The 26,032-nt window shown below is 43.2% G+C and overlaps 1 protein-coding gene across 2 annotated transcripts; it reads right to left on the bottom strand.

Moving 5' to 3' along the window:
- LOC126251932 (uncharacterized) lies at window positions 1–24,213 on the bottom strand. Of its 2 annotated transcripts, none has more exons than XM_049952685.1 (7): window positions 24,103–24,213; window positions 15,830–15,969; window positions 11,541–11,870; window positions 9,195–9,336; window positions 5,571–5,850; window positions 2,784–2,974; window positions 1–278 (listed from the first exon to the last, which is right to left on the bottom strand). In XM_049952685.1, the coding sequence occupies exons 2-6, from the start codon at window positions 15,959–15,961 to the stop codon at window positions 2,791–2,793; spliced, it is 1,068 nt and encodes a 355-aa protein (XP_049808642.1). In that variant the 5' UTR covers window positions 15,962–15,969; window positions 24,103–24,213; the 3' UTR covers window positions 1–278; window positions 2,784–2,790. The 2 variants fall into 2 exon arrangements, with proteins under 2 accessions (XP_049808642.1, XP_049808641.1); XM_049952684.1 differs by lacking the exon at window positions 24,103–24,213 and adding an exon at window positions 18,205–18,337.
- Window positions 24,214–26,032: the final 1,819 nt, after the last annotated feature.

A 26,032-nucleotide genomic window follows, 5' to 3' on the forward strand; every position in this document is an offset into this window, starting at 1 on the left:
AGTATAAAAAATACGTTTTATTTTACACATAACATACAAACATTAATGAATACATTAAATTAAATTAAATCAAAGAAATATGAATGAATGTTGGTGATGGTAATGCGATTAATGATGGATGGATATGTATATTTACACAAGCAGAGCCCTGCTTTGTCTTCGCAACATGGTTGCTACTAAGGGATAAAGGCCACTAATCGAAATTGTTTCAGTGGCGAATTCATTCCTTGCAAACGGGACACATCGTAGTGATGACCGCACGATCCTCTTCAGGTCATCTGAAACATCAGAAACATTGAGTTTATGATGATCGCTAATATTCTATGTATGAATAAAAAGTAGGGCTAGGAGTGAACATTCAACGTGTACAGACAAAAGGCAGCGTAAACGATCACAGGCTTGTATGATTTCGCGGAGAGCATGGCAGAAATCCTGGAGACCTTCAATTTGCTGGATGTCATTGAGGTGGATGTCATACCGCCATACTAACAATGTACAGTGTCAGATTTGCAACTGGTGGCCAAAATTGGAACTAACGGTTTTTTTTCTTTTTTTTTTCCAGCGTAAATCGGTTCCGCATTAACGCATTAGAATATCCACCACGTTTCCCTGTCATACGATAGTTACAGCCCACACTGCACCTCTGGGAGTAGCTACACTTAAATAGTAACTACCCGGTACTTGAAAATACTGCAGATGCATACTACCCCGCGAACACAACTTACTAAAGTTCAGTAATCAGTGTTAAGCGAAGAATCTACGAATAGGTTATAACGTGTCGTCCCCGTAAGGAACGTGAAGACAAGGTTAATTACAGCTCGCACAGAAGTATTTGGACAATAATGCTTCAAGCGCTTCGTACGTGAAAGGAAAGGTAAGAAAACTTAATGTGTGGTCAGTGTGAAATACTCTGCAAGGCAATTTACAGTTGTTTGCACAATATGAAAAGAGATGTAGATGTAGAATTCACACGTTCTACACTGCACTGGAGTATCAATTTATGTACTTTGCTTGAGTGAGTAGCTTCACACAGTACAACCGATTTTTGTCATTCTTTTTTTGAACTCATGTAACGTGAACCATTTTGCACTTGTACACTACTGGCCATTAAAATTGTTACACCACGAAGATGACGTGCTACAGACGCGAAATTTAACCGACAGGAAGAAGATGCTGTGATGTGCAAATGATTAGCTTTTCAGAGCATTCACACAAGGCTGGCGCCGGTGGCGACACCTACAACGTGCTGACATGAGGAAAGTTTCCAACCGATTTCTCATACACAAACAGCAGTTGACCGGCGTTGCCTCGTGAAACGTTGTTGTGATGCCTCGTGTAAGGAGAAGAAATGCGTACCATCACGTTTCCGACTTTGATAATGGTCCGACTGTACCCTATCGCGATTGCGGTTTATCGTATCGCGACATTGCTGCTCGCATTGGTCGAGATCCAATGACTGTTAGCAGAATATGGAATCGGTGGGTTGAGGAGGGTAATACGGAACGCCGTGATAGATCCCAACGGCCTCGTATCACTAGCAGTCGAGATGACAGGCATCTTATCCGCATGGCTGTAACGGATCGTGCAGCCACGACTCGATCCCTGAGTCAACAGACGGGGACGTTTCCAAGACAACAACCATCTGCACGTACAGTTCGACTACGTTTGCAGCAGCACGAACTATCAGCTCGGAGACCGTGGCTGCGGTTACCCATCGCTGCATCACAGACAGGAGCGCCTGCGATGGTGTACTCAACGACTAATGGTCACATCCGCGTTTGGCGACATCGCGGTGAACGCACATTGGAAGCGTGTATTCGTCATCGCCATACTGGCGTATCACCCGGCGTGATGGTATGGGGTACCATTGGTTACACGTCTCGGTCACCTCTTGTTTGCATTGACGGCACTTTGAACGGTGGACGTTACATTTCAGATGTGTTACGACTCGTGGCTCTACCCTTCATTCGATCCCTGCGAAACCCTACATTTCAGCACGATAATGCACGACCGCGTGTTGCAGGTCCTGTACCGGCCTTTATGGATACAGAAAATGTTCGACTGCTGCCCTGGCCAGCACATTCTCCAGATCTCTCACCAATTAAAAACGTCTGGTCAATGGTGGCCGAGCAACTGGCTCGTCACAGTACGCCAGTCACTACTCTTGATGAACTGAGGTGGTTGTTCTGGGTACCGATTTCTCAGGATCTATGCACCCAAATTGCGTGAAAATGTAATCACATGTCAGTTCTAGTATAATATATTTGTCCAATGAATACCCGTTTATCATCTGCATTTCTTCTTGGTGTAGCAATTTTAATGGCCAGTAGTGTATAATTCGTAAAATAAACTTTTCAAATTTGTATGAAATAGAATCTAACTCTGAGAAGTTTTGTAGTTATGTTCTCATTTCGCTACTCTCCTTTCTCGTAGTATTGCGAGAAGGCGTTTCACTGACACAAAAAATTATCAGAAACAATGATTGAGCTGTGGCTAGTAAGGTTTTCCGCAGACTCTAGCAAGAAATTTTCTGTGTTCATTAGTAACAGGTTTAAAAACAAGAGTTTGGGAACATTTTCTTTTCATAGAAAACAGACATGAGCAGAGGAATTTTAACCCATGCGCAACTGAAAATCTCATTTGTGACGCACGTTGCGCATTTTTGAAAGCACACAAAAGGAAGATTATGAAAGACATTTCAGTCACAAAAAACTTGTTTTCGTATGATGACAGTATGCCGTTAACTGCTTGGCCTACTGGAGGCAAGCAAAGAATATTCTCACCTGTACATCACGAACTGGCAGAATTCGCGTCTTCGTCGCTGGCGCCTCCAGCGCTCCTGTAGTGGCTGTAGCCCTGGTAGGCGAGATCGTGAGCGCTGCTGTAGTCGGAGCTCGGTTCGTGGAAGGAGACAGAAGAGCTGGTCTGCGGCTCAGAGTCCCGCGAATACGGCACGCCGTAGTAAGAGTCGCCCCTGCAACAGCCGGAAACCACGAGTACAAATTACTGCTGCTCAATGCATTTTTGTATAACCTGCAGATTGCGATGTTGCCAGTTTTATTTTAGCTTTTTTTTAGTCTGATTGGAATTATCCGGTGGATTACCCTAGGAACGTGCCTGTGGCACCTTCTCTATTCTTTTTTTTTCTTTTTCTTTGTGTGCTGATTAAAGGAGGTGATAATCTGAGGACAACATTTCTGATTAAATTTTTTTTTTATTCCAGTCTTTGATCACAATATCAATTCTTTTGACGATGACCAGTTTCAGTCTGTGATGACCATCCTTAGATCTACCATACACAAATATATACACCTAGTGAGCAGTGTGTCTTTCAACACAATACAGCAACAAGTATCACAATATACTATCATACAACCAGGGAAATGTACAGATAAAATACAGTAAAACGTACCTTTTCTACACCATGTCCTAAAGTGATAAGGCCATAATGGCATCGTCAAAACATATAAATATAGTCAGCACAGCATCGTCACATAGATCTAAAATAAGGTGTAGAATAGGCCACATCGTCCACACAGTCATTATTGCTACTGGCTACTGAAGTACAGTAGCTACCACAAATCTGTTTGCCTGCATCCTACCTAGATGTCGCTACTGTCGGCTTAGAAGTAGTCATCATCTACGCAAAAAACATGATCTGATAAAAACACATTAGGTAATATATATATAGCAGACTTTTAAATATTGATAAATATCATAAAAACCAATTGTGATACAGTAAAAGACGAATACAGGTACGCGTAAAAATTAATAAACGGAAATATATTAAGATAACAGGTTCGACCCTTTTATGGTGAATTTGCGGTCAAAACTAATATATGTAATACATTGCCTGTAGCAACCTATAAATTACCTATGAAAGATAAATGAGTATATGACAGCTGAAAAAAAGACAGATCAATGTTCAGCGCCCTCTGTTGAGTCGGCCGCTAGGAAGTTATGTAGGCATGCACCGATCGTAAGAACTTAGCCACTAGAGGGCTTTACATACATCGTGATATGGCTCTCACAAAAAACGTTTAAGCAACATAATAACAGTTAATGAATAAAATTATATAGTCTGGCCATACATTCCAGGAATAGATAGGACACAATCAGTTACAGGATTAGAGCGACTCATGTACGGAAGTAAGGCAAATACCTACTGTTCTCGACATACATCGTCAAGCAAGGCTAGGTACAAATACGTGTTGCTCGATTGTGTTGAAAAACACACCAATCACTAGTTGTATACAGGGTATTACAAAAAGGTACGACCAAACTTTCAGGAAACATGTTATGTGGACATGTATCCGGAATCGCTTACTTTCCATGTTAGAGCTCATTTTATTACTTCTTCAAATCACATTAATCATGGAATGGAAACACACAGCAACAGAACGTACCAGCGTGACTTCAAACACTTTGTTACAGGAAATGTTGAAAATGTCCTCCGTTAGCGAGGATACATGCATCCACCATCCGTCGCATGGAATCGCTGATGCGCTGATGCAGACCTGGAGAATGGCATATTGTATCTCAGCCGTCCACAATACGAGCACGAAGAGTCTCTACATTTGGTAACGGGATTGCGTAGACAAGAGCTTTCAAATGCCCCCATAAATGAAAGTCAAGAGGGTTGGGGTCAGGAGAGCGTGGAGGCCATGGAATTGGTCCGCCTCTACCAATCCATCTGTTGTTGAGAAGCGTACGAACTCTTCGACTGAAATGTGCAGGAGCTCCATCGCGCATGAACCACATGTTGTGTCGTACTTGTAAAGGCACATGTTCTAGCAGCACAGGTACAGTATCCCGTATGAAATCATGATAAAGTGCTCCATTGAGAGTAGGTGGAAGAAACTAAAATGAGCTCTAACATGGAAATTAAGCGTTTCCGGACACATGTCCACATAACATCTTTTCTTTATTTGTGTGTGAGGAATGTTTCCTGAAAGTTTGGCCGTACCTTTTGGTAACACCCTGTATATTTGTATATGGTAGATCTGAGGATGGTCATCACGGACTGAAACTGGTAATCGTGAAAAGAAGTGATATTGTGATCCAAGATTGGAATAAAAAACATTTGACAGTACTGGATCAATATTCGTGTATGCGACTATGTCGCAGCTGGTGAGACATTTCTGAAATTATTGATGCGTTACTTACTGACTGGTAAACATTTTATCGCTATCCTTTGAAAACTTGGATGCGGTGTAGTGTCTAACGGCAACGACAGTTGTAAAGCAGTGTTGCGACAGCAACAGGCTTACCAAATTTTTAAGGAGTACCTTTCTGTGTTTCTTTTTCCTGGATGCTTTGTCATTGCTCTCTACGTGAACGCGTTTACTTTGATTTGTACGTTGTTATCAATTTCCATATTAAGGTAATTAAAGTTGCAATAATGTTTTAAAGTTTTCAGGGATATAAACACGTGAGTTAGGATAACGAATGGCAAGTCTCTCACGCTGCTACGGACAAACATTAACACTGGAAACTGCTTTTGAAGCACTGGCTCCTAGGTCATGAACGTGCAGCGAAGCATTACACTCAACTTTGCGCGGATATCTTACCCGCTGTGATGCAGAGGCGGCGAGGGGTGCGGCACGTAGGGGTGCGGCCGCGTCTGGTAGTAGGGGCTCTGACCGTAGCCGCCCCCGAAGCCCTGAGTGAGGTTGGGCTTGCAGAACTTGAAGAACCCGATGAGGCCCGGGATGACGATGGCCAGGAAGCCGAGCAGCTTCTTGAAGGAGGCCAGGCCCAGGATGAGGGGCAGGAAGAGCAGCAGCTTCAGCTTGAACAGCTTCAGGATGATCAGCAGAGGGATGAACAGCTTCTTCAGACGCTTGCGGGCTGCAGACAGAGGGAGCGCCGTCAGTTAAGAATAAGAGCAGCAGCATCCAGTTGTGGTTTGGTTCTGCTGGTTACATCACTCTTACTTGCAAAATATTTCTATGATTTGACCACCTTACTGTGGTTATCCACTTTGTACCTCATAACCTGCTTTCAGCTGACCAGGTGCCATCTCTTTTTCAATGTCTTCAACGGTTATATTACATCACAATTCGATTCAGGTGTGATATGCATTGGGCGAGAAAAGTAATGAGATTGACAATACTGCGAGCGATCTGGCAACGCTGTGTTGTGCTACTTGTTGGGGGCTGAGGTTGTGTTGTTTGGGGGAAGAGACCAAACTGCAAGGTCATCGGTCTCATCGGATTAGAAAAGGACGGGAAGGAAGTCGGCCGTGCCCTTTCAAAGGAACCATCCCGGCATCTGCCTGGAGCGACTTAAGAAAATCACGGAAAACCTAAATCAGGATCCGAATGCGAGTCCAGTGTGCTAACCACAGCGCCACCTCGCTCAGTGTACTACTTGTGTATACACAAGTAGTACACCGGTGTGTTCACCCCTTACAGACGCTCAGGCCGAGTTTCAGCTCCGTGCACCCATCAAGCGATTTTATAGAGCGCCATCAATCAAGTTAGGTTTTTGTTGTGTATTACGAAAATGAAATTGCGGAATTTAGAGCAACGTTATACCATCAAGTTTTATGTTCAACTTGGTGAATCCGCGAGTGTAACCTTTGAGGAGTTGAAACAGGCCTATGGTGAACATTCTTCATCAAGACCACAAGTTTTCCGCTGGCACAAACCATTTTTGGGAGGCCAATAACACGTGGAGATGAACCTCTCCCAGGAATGTGTGCGTGCTCTTGTGAGATCGGACCGACGTTTAACTTGAACACTTTCACCCCACATCAAATTTTAACCGACGTTTTGCGCATGCAAAAGGTTTGTGTCAAAATGCTGCCGAAGAATCTCACAAATGAGCTAAAGGACAATCGTAGAATCTTCCGCGTTGATCCTTTCGAGAGGGCGGCCAATGACTACGAATGATTCAGTCGCGTGATCACAGGCGATGAGCCCTGGATTTTTGAGTACGATACAAACGGCAGAGTGAGGAGTGGCACGCTGTCCCCTCCTCAGCCGAGAAATGCTCGAATCAAAAAACCAAAGAGTTTTTTGACAGTAGAGGTTCGTGCATAAGGAATTTGTTCCTCCAGAACAAACTATCAATAAGTGTTGTACACAGATGTACTTGAAAGGCCCAAGAAAAAGATCAATCCAGTGAGACCGTACATAGCAGACAAATGGATGCTACTTCATGACGTTCCTTGTTACACGGCCACTTCCGGCATGTGATTTTTCACCTCAAAAAGGCATTAATGTCGTTACACGGCTCCCCTATTCACCTGATCTCAGCCCTTGTGACTTTTTTCTTTTTCAGAAATTGAAAAATGTCATAAAAGGACGTCATTTTGGGACTATGGAGAACATTGAGAAGAATGTGACCGACATTTTAAAGGCCCTAGCAGTTGAAGCCTTTCAGCGCTGCTCCCAAGACTGGGAACAACGACTCTACCGGTGCATTGCTGCCAAAGAGAACTGCTTTGAAGGGGACAATATTGTTGTTTAAAAAAATGATATTTAAAGAATCACCCTCATTACTTTTCTCATACACTTCGTTTATATCCTAACTGTGATCAGGTAATTCTCGTGAACACTATGAAAATTGATCCAAATTTTCTTTATGAAATGAAAATGATTGACAATTGAAAGTGACCTGATATCTTTGTTAGCGGAAATTCAGAAGTAGAGCCATAAATTTCAATGTTTTGGCTAAGAACTTTGGTACATTTTTTTTTTAAATTGCGATAAATCGAGCGAGGTGGCCAAGTGGCTAAAACATTGAATTTGCATTTGCAAGGTCCTGGGTTGAGTCGGCGATCTCTTAGCACATAATTAGATTTTCCTAAATTTAATCTGTACATCGAGCAAGCATTGACGGAGGAATTAAGCAGGGCATTAAGTTTCAAGGAGAAGAAATAAAAGCTTTTAGGTTTTCCAACGACGTAATTTTCTGCGAGATTGCACAAGACTAGGCTGAGCGGTTGAACGGAATGAATGAAGTCTTCAAATAAGTTTATAAGACGGACATCAACAAAAGTAAATCAAAGTTAATTGAATATAGTCGAAATAAATCAGGAAATGATGAGAGAGTTCGATTAGGAAATGAGACATTAAAAGTAATAGACGTGTTTTGCTATTTGTGCAGCAAAATAACTAACGATGGTCGAAGCAGAAATAAAATTTAGGATATAAAATGTATGCCGTCTATAGCAAGAAAATCATTTTTAAAAAGATGAATTTGTTAAAAGCAAATATAAATATAATGTTAGAACGTCTTTTATGGAGGTATTTATCTGGAGTGTAGCCTCTTACGGAATTGAAAAGTGGACGACAAGCAGTTCAGACAGTACGAGAAGCTTCTGAAATGTGGCCGTACAGAAGAACTCTGAATAACTAATCGGAAGGTGGGGGGGGGGGGGGGGCATAGAAGCGAATTGGAGATAAATGAAATTTGTGGCAAAATGAGGGAATCGGTTTTTAGGACAAATATCGAGGCATCAATGAATTTGATAATCGAAAAATTATTTATTTGTGGAGAGGTTCCGTCAGTAGAAAGCTAAATATCAAATATTGTGAGCTGTAATGCTACACCATGCATAACTGAGGATCAGCCAGAATTGTCAAAAGTTTACTTGTTCAATTTACTGATGGCTAATAAGATCGAATCGGTAACGTGGTATCTTCTGTCAAAATTTTAAGTTTTTAAATATTTTGGTATGTAATTATATAAACAGTTCATGTAAATATCAATATTTGAAGATATGCTTGTACCTGCGTCACATAAAAGATGTTTTTATGAAAGACACACAAGCTGTCATTGACAAAGATGGAGAAAAGTCACTCACTTTCAGTTTTCTTCATGGGTAGCATAGATAAATGTAAAAGACAACAGAATGCAGCAGTTCAATATGCGGTGTTTTCTTGTTTCTGAGATCTTAAGACTGACATTGGAAATAAAATGCTCCAAACCCACATAACTAGATTATGAATTGAAGGAAGGGACACTGCTCATGTAATTTAAGAATTCTCGAAATATCTCAAGATTTAACCATATATTTTTAAGGAAAACGAAAGAACCGTTAAATACTTATCTCTGACACTTTTTATGAAATATCATTATGAAGCAAATACCATATTTTGGTGTTTGTCCTAAATCTTGAATGTATTATTCGTGCCTTCCCTTGCGGATAAGTATGTACTATATATTCTTATAAATACACTCACAGAAAGGCGTGCGCTTCTTGTCCTCGATTATGTCGAGCTCTGAAGCAATCTCGTCGATAAAGCGAGGCGAATAGCGACCATTTTCAGTCACTTCGTTCGGAAACTGCACTTCGATGGCAGTCGATTTCAGAAATTTTTCCACCTGTGAAAAGAGAATTTACTTCATGTGGGCCGTCAGCACACAGTTACTTTCTGTCAGAATTGAAGAAAAAAATAATAATAAACCAAAATAATAACAAAAATCTACCGTGATTCTACTTAAAAACGATTGAATGTCTTCGTGATTACCATCATATCTACTGTAGTGATTGGCATAATGTTAGGAAGGTCCTAATGTCATCTATAAAGATATATAAATATTGTTTACTAAAACTGTCCTTAAATCTGATACTGACAATAAATCTAGAATCATCAGAATAGCTGTTCCTAACCAGGGAAACAACTCATTTCATTCTTACAAAGAAGAAGAGAGCGAGCAGATATTGTTACCACTTTCGAACCGGCAGATTCATCATCAGACGGTTGTCTCCGTTTATATTAATTTGCTGTTGTCTACATTAGTTGTTGGCTGTTACTACGAAAAAGTTATTTTTTCAAGCGAGATTTTACGTGCCCATACGATAGAGCAGTCCAAATTAGTCTAGTGCGGTGTTCGGAGGGGCTGTTATAATTGAAGTGCAGCTACTCAAGGGGTGCCAGTGTGGTCTGTTATCACTGTATGACAGCGAAACTTGGTAGCTATTCTAATGCGTTAATGTGGAACTAATGTACGATGAAACAAAATTAGTTCTATTTTGGCAACCAAGTGCACATCTGGCGCTTTGAATGCAAGAAAGAGGTATAAAAATGTTTCCATATGTAATGGATTAGCAACGGAATGTGGATAGAAAAGGTCAAACAAGTGAGAGATGCATAATGTTGATTTTATTTTCTCTACCGCGTACACAATTTGTTCAATATGAGCACCGGAGATGTCGATGAGATGCTGTACAGCGCCAAATTTGCACCTGGTGGTCAAAATTGGAACTAACTTTCTTCAGCAGAAATCAGTGTCACATTAATGCATTAGCCTGTCTATCAAGTTTCGCTCCCATACGATAATTACAGCCCTCACTGAACCTACGCGAGTAGCTGCACCACCCAGTATTTACAGGAACTTGGAAACACAACGAATAACCATTAGGCGAACAGTGACTGAACACCGTTGGTGCTTCGTGATAGCAGCCAGTACGGGGCAGGGCGGAACGTCAGTTGCTGCTGGGGTACTGGCTATTCATCATGTCCTAATGTTGCTGTTAATACATATCAGTAAAATGAATACTACACTAGACTAATTTGGGGTCCCTCTATCGAATGGGCACATAAAAGTTCGCTTTAAAGATCATTTTGTTTGTAACGGAAAACAACACGACGCTTTCCGTTGACAATGGGCGTCGTATGAAAGACGAATGAGCAGTACTTGTTTGGAATGACTCCGTCTACACATTGCAAAAACGAATTGCCACATACTGTATGAAAAACCAAAGAAAATGGGCCTGACGATCTTAGGAAAGATTTGGGAAGTTGAGGTTAAAATGCCTATTTTGTTGAATAGGTACTTGATGGCTGTGTGTTATTATCTTAGATAGTATTGTTCGTATACTCATGTAAATACGTTAGGGTTAAAGGGGATAACTCATCGAAATGCAGAACCGTTGAGTCATCATTAGACAAACACAAAAGAAGGAAAACTAGCTAGCTTTCAGAGTTATTCTTTGACGAGAAAGAGTACGCAAACAGAAACAAACATACGTACACACACACACACACACACACGCACACACTCACACATATACACAAGTCTATGCCCCTACTTGGTGCCGGCTAGCTTGTCGAAGGATAACTCCAAAAGCTAGCAAGTTATCCTTGTTTTGTGTGCGCCTGTCGACGACTCAACGCATCTGATTTCTGCAAATGGTCTCCTTTAATCCTAAGGTATTTGCATTCTTCAAAGACTTTACTACAACATTTATTTATATACTGACTCTTTCGCGTAATCAGTGCTCCATTACAATAGCACTTCGTAATGTCCTAGGTACTTGTGAGCTAAGAGTGTTCAATGAACTTAATGTGTAGTGGACATTACAGCATTTCTTAACATGACCTCAGCTGATGTTTTTCATATACCGAAGACTAGAGGAGAAGTTGACAAGCCAGGCAAATACTCCAATATGCGAAATAGATGATGGGGAATATTGTAACACTACCTAGGAAGAGATGAAACCAGTCGAAAGAACTATAATTTGTACGGAAAGAAGGGAGAGGTCTTGTGAGAGGTCGACAGGTTTTGTCGAGTTGCTGGCGTACCTTGCGCAGGGCGAACTTGACGAGCTGGTCCCACTCGGACTCGTCTGCCCTGGGGGCTGAAGAGAACTCGTAGGGCTCGTGCTGCAGGCTGCGCAGGTGCGTTTCAGCCATGCGCACGATGCGCGCGTTCTCGGTGAGCGGGTAGGCGGGCAGTTCGAGGAAGTCGAGCGAGTTGAGGGCGCGCGACTTGAAGCACTCGGCCAGGTCGCCGTTGAGGCAGGCGGCGTTGGCGCGCGCCAAGTAGGGGTCCGTGTCGGGGCCCGTGCCCAGTCCGATCCAGTCCAGCAGCACGTTCTTGCCCTCCGCCACGCCCAGGCTGCGCCCCTCGGTCTGCAACACGGGTGACGAGCTGTACAACGTACGTTAGATACACTGAAGCGCCACAGAGACTGGTATAGACATGCGTATTCAAATACAGAGGTATGTAAACAAGCAGAATACGGCGCTGCGGTCGGCACCACCTATATAAGACAAGTGCCTGGTGCAGGTGTTTGATCGGTTAGATCGGTTACTGCTACTACAATGGCAGGTTATCGAGGTTTAAATGAGTTTCAACGTGATGTTATAGCCGGCGCACGAGCGATTGAACAGCATCTCTGAGATAGCATTGAAATGGGAATTTTCCCGTACGATCATTTCACGAGTGTATCATGAATATCAGTAATCCGGTAAAATATCAAAACCCGGACATCGCTGCGGTCGGAAAAAGATCCTGCAAGAATGGGACCAACGACGACTGGAGACAATCGTTCAACATGACAGAAGTGCAACCCTTCCGAAAATTGCTGCAGATTTCACTGCTTGCCATCAACAGGTGTCAGCGTGGGAACCATTCAACGAAAGATCATCAGTATGGGCTATCGGAGCCGAAGGCTCACTCGTGTACCCTTGATGACTACACGACACAAAGCTTTAAGCCTCGTCTGGGCCCGTCGACACCGATATTAGCCTGTTTATGACTGGAATCATGTTGCCTGGTCGAACGAGACTCGTTTCAAATTGTATCGAGTGGATGGACGTGTACGGGTATGGAGACAACCTCATGAATCCATGGACCGTGCCTGCCAGCCAGAGACAGTTCAACCAGGTGGAGGCTCTGTAATGGTGTGGTGTGTGTGCAGTTCGACTGATATGGGATCCCTGATACGTCTAGATACAACTCTGTCAGGTGACATGTACGTAATCATCCTGTCTGATCACCTGCATCCATTCATGTTCATTGTGCGTTCCGACGGACTTTGGCAATTCCAGCAGGACAATGCAACACCCCGTACGTCCAGAATTGCTACAGTGTGGCTCCAGGAAAACTCCTCTGTGTTTAAACACTTCCGCTGGCCACCAAACTCACCAGACATCAACATTATAGAGCATATCTGAGATACCTTGCAACTTGCCGTTCAGAAGAGATCTCCACCCCCTCGTACTCATACGGATTTATGGACAACCCTGCAGCATTCATGGTATCAGTTCCCTCCAGCACTACTTCTGATCTTAGTCGACTCCATGCCACGTCGTACTGCGGCACTTCTGCGTGTTCGCGAAGGCCCTACACGATATTAAGTAGGTGTACCAGTTTGTTCGGCTCTTCAGTGTATAAAACGACCAGCACAAATTTTCTTCTAGATGCGGCCCACAGCCTCAATAAATTTGAAAAATGTCATGATTTCACCAGGCTGTGTTTTGAATTAGTTTATTTGTACTACTAGTTTCAAACACTGTCTTGTTTCAGGTGCAACTGTAGGACCGATATGGACAACGATTGTGAATTGGCAACAAAATCGTGAGCCAGGCTTATCTGTACATAGCACGGTCGTTGACAGTTCAAGATGAACGCTGAGAAACGCACTGGGCACAAATGTGCATGGCACACAATTTTTTAACGAACTGACAACATGTACCCGCATCGATTACACTTAAAAGGAAACAATGTCTGAAACCAGTAGTGCAAACGAAGTAATTTAAAACACAGCCTGATGGAATCGTGTCACTTTTCAAGTACCAGCTGAAAATTAACAGCGTCATGTGTGAGCAATAGCATAACTGTATTATTCCTATAATATTATTCTAGGTCTAGGAATCGAAACAGAACGTTTCCAGAGAAAAGCAAAGCGCAGCACACGTTTTCTTTCTCACAGTTTGTCTTAACAGATAATAGTTCATTATTGTGTAAAATCCCGACTGGTTTTAGATTTTAATGTGATGACAGTAGGGAGTGATTAATCACGTTTGCAACACGCAGCGTCTGGCTGTGTGCTTTGATTATGAACATTGCAGAATATAAGCTCACTGGGAACGGTGCATGTTTGAAGCGAAATTATAAGTTAGAAGGAATAAGCGGGATTCCGGATAAATATACTCGCACGCCTACGCAGCTCTGTACAACTACTCGCCAAAAATTCCGTTTTATGATGATACACCGGAGAGAAGTAACTTTAAGTGTGCGAGAATTTAGGGTTCTGAGGAATGAAAATATACATGACGTTCTCTATCAGGGTTACATGGCACTTTGCCTTCAGGAGGAATTCCCAAAGAGCGATTTAAATGCTGACGTTCTCGAGTTGCAGCTAGTCCCGCCTCACGGTCTTCATCGGCTTTTCGAGATTAATAGTCTTGAGCCAAACAATACAGGATGAAAATGTAATTGCTAAGCACCCAAATCACAAAGCAAACTTCATAGATTCGTTTTTCCTAGCTAGAGATAAAAAGAATCCGTATATCCTAGCCAACTTAACTGAATACGAATTTTGTTCGTAAAGATAAGATTTCAGTGTTTAATTCTGTCACTGACGTAACCTTCGAGAATTACATCTCTCATTGAGTTAAAAATACTAACAGCGCGATCTCTTGGTTCTTTGGTGTACTGGAAAAGTAACAGCGCCATCCGAACTGCTAAACTCAGCACACGATTTTAGATGAAAGTTTGAATCACGATATCTTTTTTATTTCTCGTGACCTGATATTGATGAAATGACGCCTGTACCTAGCCAAGCCCACGGAAATTCGTCAATATTTTTGGAGACTAGCGTGTTCAAACAGACAAAAAATGGCTCTGACCACTATGGGACTTAACTTCGGTGATCATCAGTCCCATAGAACTTAGAACTACTTTAACCTAACTAACCTAAGGACATCACACACACCCATGCCCGAGGCAGGATTCGAACCTGCGACAGTAGCGGTCGCGCGGTTCCGGATTGAAGCGCCTAGAACCGCTCGGCCACTTCGTCCGGCTCAAACAGACACACAGACATGATGTTTTCAGACAAAAGTTTAAATCGCGATGTCTTTTTTTTCCTAGATCTGGTTTGGATGAAAGAAAGCATATACTGTGACCCCTAACTTCCTTTAAGTTGCCTCTGAAACCTCATGTAAATTCGTCCATTATTTTAAGAGATTAGCGTGTTCAGACGGACACGACTGTTTTACAGTTTTAGTGCTACTACAGATGTAGAAGATTTATTATACTATCGAGTTCCATTCCTTGAAAAAAGTGAGCAAAGTCGCACAGCAATGAGTCCAAATTTCCGTACTGAGACAGTTCTCAGGGATAATGCGTTATTAGAACGTGTATCCAGTTCCAGTATATACATAGCAACTGCGAATCATTGCCGAGTTCGCTAGTGTCCTACCTTCTGTTTGCGAGTAACGACGGTACTCGACGGCGTTTACACCGCAATACCCGATTCTGGTCGCCTTATCTTCCAACAGTAGCACATTTCGCGCATACTTGAGTGAAAAGTTTCAACAGCAATACTAACGAGCTTTATATTACTTCTCAAGAGCTCTTGTATGCAGTTAAAAATATGTCATTCCGTTGAAATAGCTTACTTGCTTCAATTTCCAGATAAATAATAGAGTTAAGAATTACGTGCCCTTTTGTCTCCTATCATTTGCCCAAAAATTCGTTTCGCTATCTTGGACCATTCACGAAAACGAAAATGGTGGAAGTTCTAGGTGACAGTCCATGTACGCAATGGTGTACGTGTTTGCGTGTGTGAGTGTGTGTGTGTGTGTGTGTGTGTGTGTGTGTGTGTTTGTGTAAGTACTTCTGTTCCACTGCCATCAGCCAACGTACCCGACTTCAGAAGAAAGATTGAAATGGCTGTCGCATCAATTATTCCAGAAATTAAGCTGTAATCTATTATGGATGTGGAACACAGCGACTGTGATGATGAATAAAGGTTATTAGAAATGAGCGCAGCCACACACTGGTATTATAACACAAATTTGACGGAGGCTACATTTACTGTGAACGACGTGCGAGCTAGAGCGGAGTGGCGTGTGATTACCTGGACGGCGGCCTCCTCGGGCGCAGCGCCGGGGAAAACGACGCTCGAGTTGGAGGCTCCTCCGAGCACTTCCGACGGCGGCGCAGCCGCGCACAGCAGCACCAGCAGTGCCGCGATCCTTAGGGCCGACATCGCTATAGCTGGAAAAGCGAAGTGAGCGTTAGAGCCAGTCAACTTACTTTCAGAAAGTGGAAAAGTGAAGCTGCGTTGACTAGAGCTGATACAAGTTCAAATGGTTCAAATGGCTCTGAGCACTATGGGACTTAACATCTGTGGTCATCAGTCCCCTAGAACTCAGAACTACTTAAACCTAACTAACCTAAGGACATCACACACATCCATGTCCGAGGCAGGATTCGAACCTGCGACCGTAGCAGTCCCGCGGTTCCGGATTGAGCGCCTAGAACCGCTAGACCACCGCGGCCGGCAGCTGATACAAATAACTACAAATGTTTTACTCGACTATTATAGCTATGGCATATTGTGATGCGAGTCCAAATTGCAGCGAGGTGCTGTACTTGCCGAAACATAAAATCAGACACATTTTCATCAAGTTTTACAGCTCGCTAACACTCACCCAGAACTGATTGGTTCCATTCGACACATTATTAATTGGCAACGTGCAAAGAATTTTCTGCATTCCAAATAACATAAATTGGCACGATGTTTTGTTGGATAATATTCATATAAGCTTACTACAGGAGAACTATGGCCTTCACCACTACAACTTCTCGAATTAAGAAATAGTTTCGGGAACATCACACGCATAAGTGACATTAAGGGGCAGAAAAATCGTTACCAGAACGAGGATCTGTACATCGAATCTTCAGAGTTGCGATTTGACATATGCATGAGAAACCAACATCCACACGTACGGATACTCCTATATATGTAGTGTGTTGCATCAATGACGATATATGTCACCACGATACGCCTGTCGTTACCCAGCATAAGGCTGGAAATGGAGGAATAAGACACGTATGGTGTTATGAGTCAGTATGGAGAATTTGAGGCCCACAACCGGCGCTATAACAGAAACCTTTTCTTTCGTCCCTTAGAATAATAGACATCAGCCAATGTGCTGTTACACATCTTGTGTAGCTTTATACTTGATCCAACGATGGGGCATTCACAATGTTCAAAATGTTCGACAAAAGTCTCTCCTCCGCCTGCTAAATCTATGCTAATCTCAACATTAATTTTGGCTGGATAACCAGATACATACAACAAAGTGTTTCACCGCTACTGATTTCGTCATTTTCATTCAACAGATTTCTTTACTTTACATTTCTGCTTTCGAGAGTCAAGTAATTACTGTGTTTTCCTTCGTGGATGAATGGATAAGAATGAATTTATCTTGGTATGTTCACTTTAATCTTTGCACTACCTTTACTCTTAGATATACTAATCTCTACTCATTAATATAGACAGGTAGTAAAAAAGAGAAAACAAATATTAACCTTAGCCCTTAGGAATTTCTACTTAAATTGTATGACTGACAATGTGCCGCTAAAAGTCCACGGAGAGACTTCGCCAAATGTTTGTGACGAAAGTAAACGTCGTTTTTTGGAGCCTCACAGCATGACCTAGACCTTGCATTCATCACAAAGTAGGTATTCATCTTATTATCAGGGTACTGCCATACCACAACTACAATACTAGGGGTGAAGATGATCGACAAGTCGAACTAAAAAATTTATCACTCGTACAGAAGGGAGTAAAGTATGCTGCTATAAAGACTTTTAATTCATTGTCTAATTATATTAAATGTACAAGAGAAATGAAACGCTGTTCAAAGGTACATTAAAAATACCTGCTTGACTATCCACTGTACTCCTTACATGAGTTCTTTTCCAGAAATAATGCACTTCCTTAATAATAGATGTATTTAGTCTCTTAGTTATTAGATGGATGATATAATATTATGTTAATGTTATAGTGTTAATGTTATAGTTATAATGTTATAGTGTGGATTGCTATAGTAGTTAAATGATAGCTTGTAAATGAGAAAAAGTGATACTTATTAATATCTATATCATTGTATTATATTACTATTCTGTAGCATTAATTGTATTTTTACAGTTGTATTGACACGTTCCACATCCAGGCGAATCACTCGCATGCACGGATCCATGGAATACGCATACCAAATAAATAAAAAAAAAACATGAACTGTTGTTCCGTTGATTTTAATATCCTCACAACAATAATTCTAACTCAACTGTTTCATATTTTCACGAACACATACTCTTGTACGACAGCGAGTACTGAATGACATTTGATAACGCATCTCTGAACTGAGCGCGACGAGCACGTTTTCAACAAAAGTGACCACAGCTCGGTAGTAGTAAAAGATATACGTGTCAACAACTTACGTTCCATTATGGAGGAGATGCAAGAAGTAATTTCTGCGCTGATACCGTAAGTATGCCGGTAGGAAGGACTGGGACCATGGCGCCGTGTCAGACTCGGTCCACGTGGTGTACGCACGCACCAGGCGTCACTAAGCTTGTCAGAATGACTGCGGGCGCCGCCGCAGCACGGCGCTGGCTTCGCCCAGAACCGTTAGCTCTGCAGTGCAACGGTCCCGCGCAATGCTGCTTCGGTGCGTGAAACGTGCCTTTGCTTCTGTGGGCTGCGCTACACGCATGAGTTTGCTTTAAATACCGAGTAAGGGGGCCATTTCCGTTCATTTTCTACCTTCGTAGAACCATTAGTGTATTCATCGTATTTAGTGTTACAACCTCGTTATCGCAACACATAGCTGTAACGGTAGCTGCATCGTAACGCCTACCCGCGTATTTACCGTCCTGCTCAACTTAAATTAGCGTCCTCAGGCGTAGTCCGTGCATCCACTTAACACTAATGCCGAATGGGTTGCATAACTCATTAGGCTACCAGACACAGTTGGGAGAAACTTAGACGCCAGCGTTCTCAAACTTCGACACCCCTTAGATATGTTTGTTGAGGAGTTCCCTCTTAAAAAGACAAGATCGCCGTCCCGAGCAGCGTACTAGGTGATATTGAAGCTTTGATGATCCACCCCGTACGGAATTACCGAAGTTTTGTCCATTTTTGCAGCGATCCTTTTCACAGTGACGAAATTGCTGGGCTATGGTAATGGTCTTCCCTGTATACCATAGTAGTTTTAGTGTTACAAATGAAATTTTATACAGATTGATAGTGGCCTTGAAAAATTAACGCTCTTAACGCCTGAGGTTGGTTAGAAATTGATAGAGCTTTACTGGGCATGATTCTGTTGCAGATGATACAGGGTGACAATTATACGGAAAAAAACGTTAATTAGTTACAAACTACGGCGTGCACACTACGGATAATCGGATTTAGGTTATGACATGTTCGATATGCCAGTCGTCATTGGCGATGATGAGCGCAGACGAATAGCAAAATTCTGCATGACCTGCTGATGTATGGGAACATCGATGCTGTCGATGATCTCCTGAACGGTTGTTTTCAGCTCAGCAGTGGTTTTGGGGTTACTGCTGTACACCTTGTCTTTGATATAGCTCCACAAAAAGGAGTCGCATGCATTCAGATCCCGAAAAAGTGGCGGCCAACTGAGGCCCATGCCAGTGGCCTCCGGGTACCCCAGAGCCAGAATGCAGTCCCCAAATTGCTCCTCCAGGACGTCAAACGCTCTCCTGCTTCTATGAGGTCGGACTCCGTCTTGAATGAACCACATCTTGTCGAAATCAGGGTCACTTTGGATATGGGAATGAAATCATCTCCCAAAACCTTCACGTACCATGCCATCAACGAATATCGCACCGATTATTCCGTGACTGGACATTGCACAACAAACAGTCACCCGTTGAGGGTGAAGAGACGTCTCGATCCCGACATGCGGATTCTCTGTCCCCCAAATGTTTTGCTTATTGCGCGTGCCATGCGCATAGTATCTCCCATCACCCCCACCCCCCCGCGGCCGCCCTTTTGGTTTGAACGTCTTAAAGCAAACCGTTCAGAAGTTATGGCGATTTTATTTAATATAGTTCAATAATTGTCACCACGTATGTCCCTGTGCCACTCAGGCGTTTGATAATTGAACACGGGATCCGAACCACAATGCAACTTTATATTGTCCTAGTCTCAGAAAACTTTTTCAAAGCTGAAAGTCAGATTAATTACCAGAAAATCCAATGACCACTGTCCACTGAATAACATAACACTGTTTCTTAAATTTGCTTTTTTTAATAAAAACAAGAGCCGAGTGAGAGATAGCGTATTTGGCCAAGCTAAGCGGCGATGGACTAAAGTAGATTCTTTTAGCGCCCTCTGTGGTAACAGACACAATTGACTGGAGTCGTTCTCAGGCGTCGGCAAGGAGCTATGGCTCTGAGCACTATGGGACTCAACTGCTGAGGTCATAAGTCCCCTAGAACTTAGAACTACTTAAACCTAACTAACCTAAGGACAACACACACATCCATGCCCGAGGCAGGATTCGAACCTGCGACCGTAGCCGTCGCGCGGTTCCAGACTGTAGCGCCAGAACCGCTCGGCCACCAGCGGCCGGCGGCAAGGAGCTATAACGCTAATGTTTACCCGTTTCACTTTGTGTGGTGGGGTAGTGGGAGTCAGACGTTTTCACGAGTACGTCTTTAATCGATGATTCACATTGAGAAATAAGAACAGCGACTATTATGAACGAAGTCATTTCTTTCAAACATTACAAATCTCCAACACCCCTCAACGCATTCAATTTACATTTTGTCGGGTTGGCATCATTGCTGGAGAAGCACACTGACGAGCCGAAGACCACGCTAAATACAGGGCTATAATTATACAAAGACATTTTCACAGATTTTAAGTTAGAGGCGCCACGTCACGGATTGCGCGTCCCCTCCCGCCGGAGGTTCGAGTCCTCCCTCGGGCATAGGTGTGTGTGTTGTTCTTAGCATACGTTAGTTTAAGTAGTGTGTAAGTCTAGAGCCCGATGACCTCAGCAGTTTGGAATTCACACACACACACACACACACACACACACACGTTTTAACCCTGCTCGCTGCATCTTTCGTTGTAGCGTCCACATGTTGACTGTCAGGAGTACGTCTGATTGCTGCATGGTAAACATTTGTGCGCATGCACCATACTTCTTAGCACTCTTCATGAAATTGTGAGGATCACATCTTGGAGAGCGTCTCTATGGACTGCGTAGTTACCCAACAACATAAAAGTCTAGTTCATTGGTTATAAGCATTTGTTTGTGTATACCTCTAGCCCGGACAGCCTGTATATCTCTGTCTGCGGCCATTACTTGTCACTGCCTTTCCAGTTGGTCTAACTCCCAAAGGAGCATTTATATGGCATGTCTAATGGTTGAACAACGCTCACAAATTTGTGTTCGGTCTTGTTGAGGAAATAGTGACATGCGCAGTGCTGAACATTTTGATAATATGAACCTTTTGTTCATATAATCACCGGCCGGGCTGGCAAAGCGGTTCTAGGCGCTACAGTCTGGAACCGCGCGACCGCTACGGTCGCAGGTTCGAATCCTGCCTCGGTCATGGGTGTGTGCGATGACCTTAGGTTAGTTAGGTTTAAATAGTTCTAAGTTCTAGGGGACTGATTACCTCAGAAGTTAAGTCCCATAGTGCTCAGAGCCGTTTATATAATCTTGCTATACACCACATGCGATAATTAAGTTACCGGACAACACAGTGCTGTGAAACAGGGCACGCTGGATGTCACCAAATCACTCAGAAACAGATCATGTATTTTATCACGCAGGAAGCGAATAATCAGAGCGTTAAAATGGTTCCACACGCAAGAGGCGCCCTGCCCTACTTGGCTGCCGCTCGTAACATGTGGGAAGGAACCCGGAATGACAAACGCTTCAGCTTTGGCAGGGCTGTAACTAGACATGCGCTACTAGTGCGCTGCGATATCTTCCGTTATTTTCGGAAGCATTTAAATCGGTTGTCGTTTATAGACAAGTATTTTGAGTCTTCCCGAGCTGTTTTTTTTTTCTTTTAGTCCCCTTTCCACTCTCTTTTGTACTTCATAATTCTAACGTTTCCAAAGTGTTGTGCTATCTACGCCTTCTGCTGCCACGCGTAATGCGATGCAATTGCGACATTTATTGTTTGCAGTCCCTCTCAGACTTACTAAATATCTTGTTAAGTTCGCTTCTTCCTTCCCTTTTTTTGGACATCTTTTTTCGTAAAATTTACGAAATAGCACCCCGATTATTCTGATGAGGTCCGTAGCGTACATCTACATCCACACGGCGTAAACCACTGTGAAGTGCTTGGTGGAGCGTACTTCCCATTGTACCACGTATTAGGTTTATTGCTTTTTCATTCGCGTATGGAGCGCGGGAAGAATGATTACCTAGATGTTCCCGCGCGGTTATTGGTGTTGTCTGCACCTCCCCTGATGCAGCGATATGTAGTAGCCAGTAGCAAAACAATGGTTCAAATGGCTCTAAGCACTATGGGCCTTAAAATCTGAGGTCATTAGTCCCCTAGAACTTAGAACTACTTAAACCTAACTAACCTAAGGCAGGATTCGAACCTGCGACCGTAGCAGTCTCGCGGTTCCGGACTGAAGCGCCTAGAACCGCATGGCCACCGCGGCCGGCAGCCAGTAGCATATCCCTTGATTCCTCAGTCTATACGTAGGCTTTCGAGAGATAGCTGGTGTCTATCTTCAAGCGACTGCCAGTTCAGAATTTTCGGGATTTCCACGACGCCTTTCCGTGGGTCATTCACACCTGTGACCATTTGTGCTGGCCTTGTTTGTACATGTCCAGCACCTCCTGTCAGACCAATCTGGTATGGGTCCCACGCACTTGAACAATATTCTAGTGCTATGTAAGCAGTCTGATTCGTAGACTGACTGCATCTTCCCAGTGTCCTATCAATGAACCGACGTTTACCAACTGCTTTACCTATGACTGAGCCTACATTATCCCATTTCATATCCCCACAAATTATTACTTACAGGTATTTTCATGAGTTTACGGACTCCAACTGTGACTCACTGATGATTCAGGCACAAGTTACAACAATTCTGTTTGGTGAATTGCGCAATTATACGTTTCTGATTTAAGGTGGATTGTGAATCTTTGCACCACTTTTAAGTATTATTAGCGTCTGCCTGAATTATTGTACCTCTTTTTTTTCAGACAATTCTTAATTAATGCACCACCTGCAACAGGTATGGGGTTGCCTGCAAGGTCATTAGCATACAACTTGAACAGGGAGGATCGCAATACGCGTGCAAGTGGCATGACCGAAGTTACCTTTCCAGCTGTAGATGACTCTTCATCCAAGACAACATTCTGTGTTCTCCTTACCAAGATGTCCTCAATCCAGTCGCAAGTTTCGTCTGACCGTACTTTCGTTAATGAGCTATGGTACGGCACTGAGTCAAATAATTTTCAGAAACCAAGTAATACTATCTGATTACCATGATCCATGGCCTTCCAAATGTTTAACCCAAAGCAAATAACATTTATGAAATCGTAAATAGTGAACATTCGCCAGTAAGAATCGTGGAAGAATGACCTAAGAAAATGACGCAAGGCACATCATAGATGAGAGAGCTGATAAAATACCGAAGGGCATCTGTCTGCAGATAAAAACTTGGCTATTTGGAATGAGTAACTCACAGCGGCGAAGAGGCTGTACGACGGGTCGCTTTCGAACTGTACTAGTATCACAAAAGTTTGTATCCAAAGAATGTCATGCTACCTGTGTTACTCGTCTCCTTCGTCTGGGTTCAAGTAATTTTCGTATGTTTCTAGTAAATCGGATAGCTGACGCATAATCGTAATCCAGTTTGCGAGTACATTTCATAAAATGTCACCTTGATGCATTTGCTGGTTGTATCACAGTTCGAAAGACATACAATCTAACACACGACTGACCATAGTGGATTATGTGTAACTGCAGAATAGTTTGTACGCGAATAATTTAACTGTCACGTTGATGCTTTTGTTGATTGTAACGTAGTTCATAAAACACGTAATCTAACACACGACTGTCTTGGAAATTGTGAATGAACGAGGTACGCAGTAGGAAGCACGTTCAGGTACTTTCCGCGGTATTTGGGCACTGGAAATGATAATACCCGGCCTGTCAGCTACTTCCACTTCCGGATAAATCTGCTGCGTTTGGTGTTCAAAATATCCTGGAGAACTGTAGTAATAAAACACAAACTGGTATTTGTTGACACAATGGCACGGTATAGGCTGAAACAGCCCATAGTAGATACATCGGGTAGGCAGATGCCACCGCAGTACTCACCGCCTCTCGGTCGGCGGCTTCTCGTGGTGTACGGGTCGCAGCGGCTGTGCTCCCTCAAGCTGTCTGTGGTGCCCAGCAACGCCCCCAAGTGTATTTATACGCCGTGTGGGCTCGGCGGGTGAGGTCACCGCGGCTTGGGGGGTTACCAACCATTGAAGGTGAAAGGACTTTCCCTATTCGGATGTTCAACGGCCGAGAAAGCAAGAGTCCGCAGAGCAAGAGGCGCCTTCCACTCCCACTCCGGCCGGATGTCAGGCGTCGGGTGGGGCGTGCACACGGACGCGGGCAGCTCCTTCTTCGAAGGAAGTAGAAAGTGACGCCGAGCACCGAGCACCGAGCACCGGGGCGCTTTGTGCTTCCGTCCCACGCCAGCCCAGGATACTCCAACAGTGGCCGTGATTGTGCCGTCTTTAAAAACAAAAAAATAATTTATTAACAGTAATTGTTATATATATATATATATATATATATATATATATATATATATATATATATATATAGAGAGAGAGAGAGAGAGAGAGAGAGAGAGAGAGAGAGAGAGAGAGAGTAGCGCCCGAAATGTGTTACCATTTTGTTTTTAAATATAAACTTTATTGTCAATACAATCTGAAAGGAACATATACTACAATGAAGAGCCGCCCATGGAGATTTGTTCTAACTCAGCACATGCTCAATATGTCCACCATTTCGTTTCCTAACTTCCTTACTCTACGGCACATGTCTTCCGTAATTTCACTGCAAGCTTGAAGAATAAGTCTTCTGAGCTCCATTAAATCACGTGAACGTTTAGGGGAAAATTTTTTCCTTTAGGTATCCCCAAAGAAAAAAGTCACATGGATTGAAGTCTGGACTATTGGGGGGGGCCATTTTGTCCGTCATTGAAGCGACCTGGAAACCTGAATGAAATGATCCGCATGTCGAAATGCTCGTGTAAATACTCCAACACAGTGTTTGCAGTATGTGGCCTTGCTCCATCGTGCATGAACCACTGCGTGTTGAAGGGCAAGGCAGTAGCAAGAAGCTGTGGAATGAAGCTATTGCGAAGCATGCTCAAATAACGCTCGCTGTTCACAGTTTCTTCAAAGAAAAAGGGTCCAATAAGTCCGTGACAGGAAATTGCTGCCCACGCTGTAATCGTCGGAGAATAATGTTGTCGTTCATGAAGCACTTGTGGGTTTTCAGTGCCTGTTAACCACACCGTCTAAATGAAAACGCGCCTCGTCTGAAAACCAAACGTTGTTGAGTGTTTCTTCCCTATCCTCCGTCCACTGAGCAAACAGTAGTCTCTGCTGCTTGTGTTCTTCAGTGAGCTTCTGTGCACAGGACATCTTGTATGGGTACATATGGAGATCACTTTTAAGAATGCGTTGAACGGAGCGTCTGGATATTCCCAGTTCCACTGCTGCCTTTCTACACGATTTCCCGGGACTTTTCTGTACAGCAACTCGTACCGCTTCAATATTCTCCGACGAACAAACTGGCTTAGGCCGAGGTCGCTTCGCTTCGAATACTGTTCCTTCCTGTACAAATTTATCGTACAACCTGTGGATGGTCTTCTCGGAAGGGACCCATCGTGTGTTAAACTGTTGTCGAAAACGCCTCTGAGTCACAACAAGGCTTTTCGTTTCATGAAAAAGTAACACAATTGCCGATCGTTGCTGTGTCGTCAGTCTTCCATTGTCATCCATTGCTGCTTACTAGTCTCCTAGCGGCAGGATCCTGAATTACACGTCATTTAGTAACTAATTTGTTTTTCCAAGCTCTGCTGGTACTGCTGTAGAGATCCCAGAGGGATATCTAAGGTGCGTCGTAAATTGTGAAAGAAGCAACTGGTAACACATTTCGTGCGCCACCCTGTATATGATGTGAAAATGTCAGTGTTATGTAATAATTTCTTCTACTCGCGGCATTACAACCCTGTGTGGCTTTT

The sequence above is a fragment of the Schistocerca nitens genome, chromosome 4, assembly GCF_023898315.1.
Source record: "Schistocerca nitens isolate TAMUIC-IGC-003100 chromosome 4, iqSchNite1.1, whole genome shotgun sequence".
In the NCBI taxonomy this organism is placed as follows: Eukaryota; Metazoa; Arthropoda; class Insecta; order Orthoptera; family Acrididae; genus Schistocerca; species Schistocerca nitens.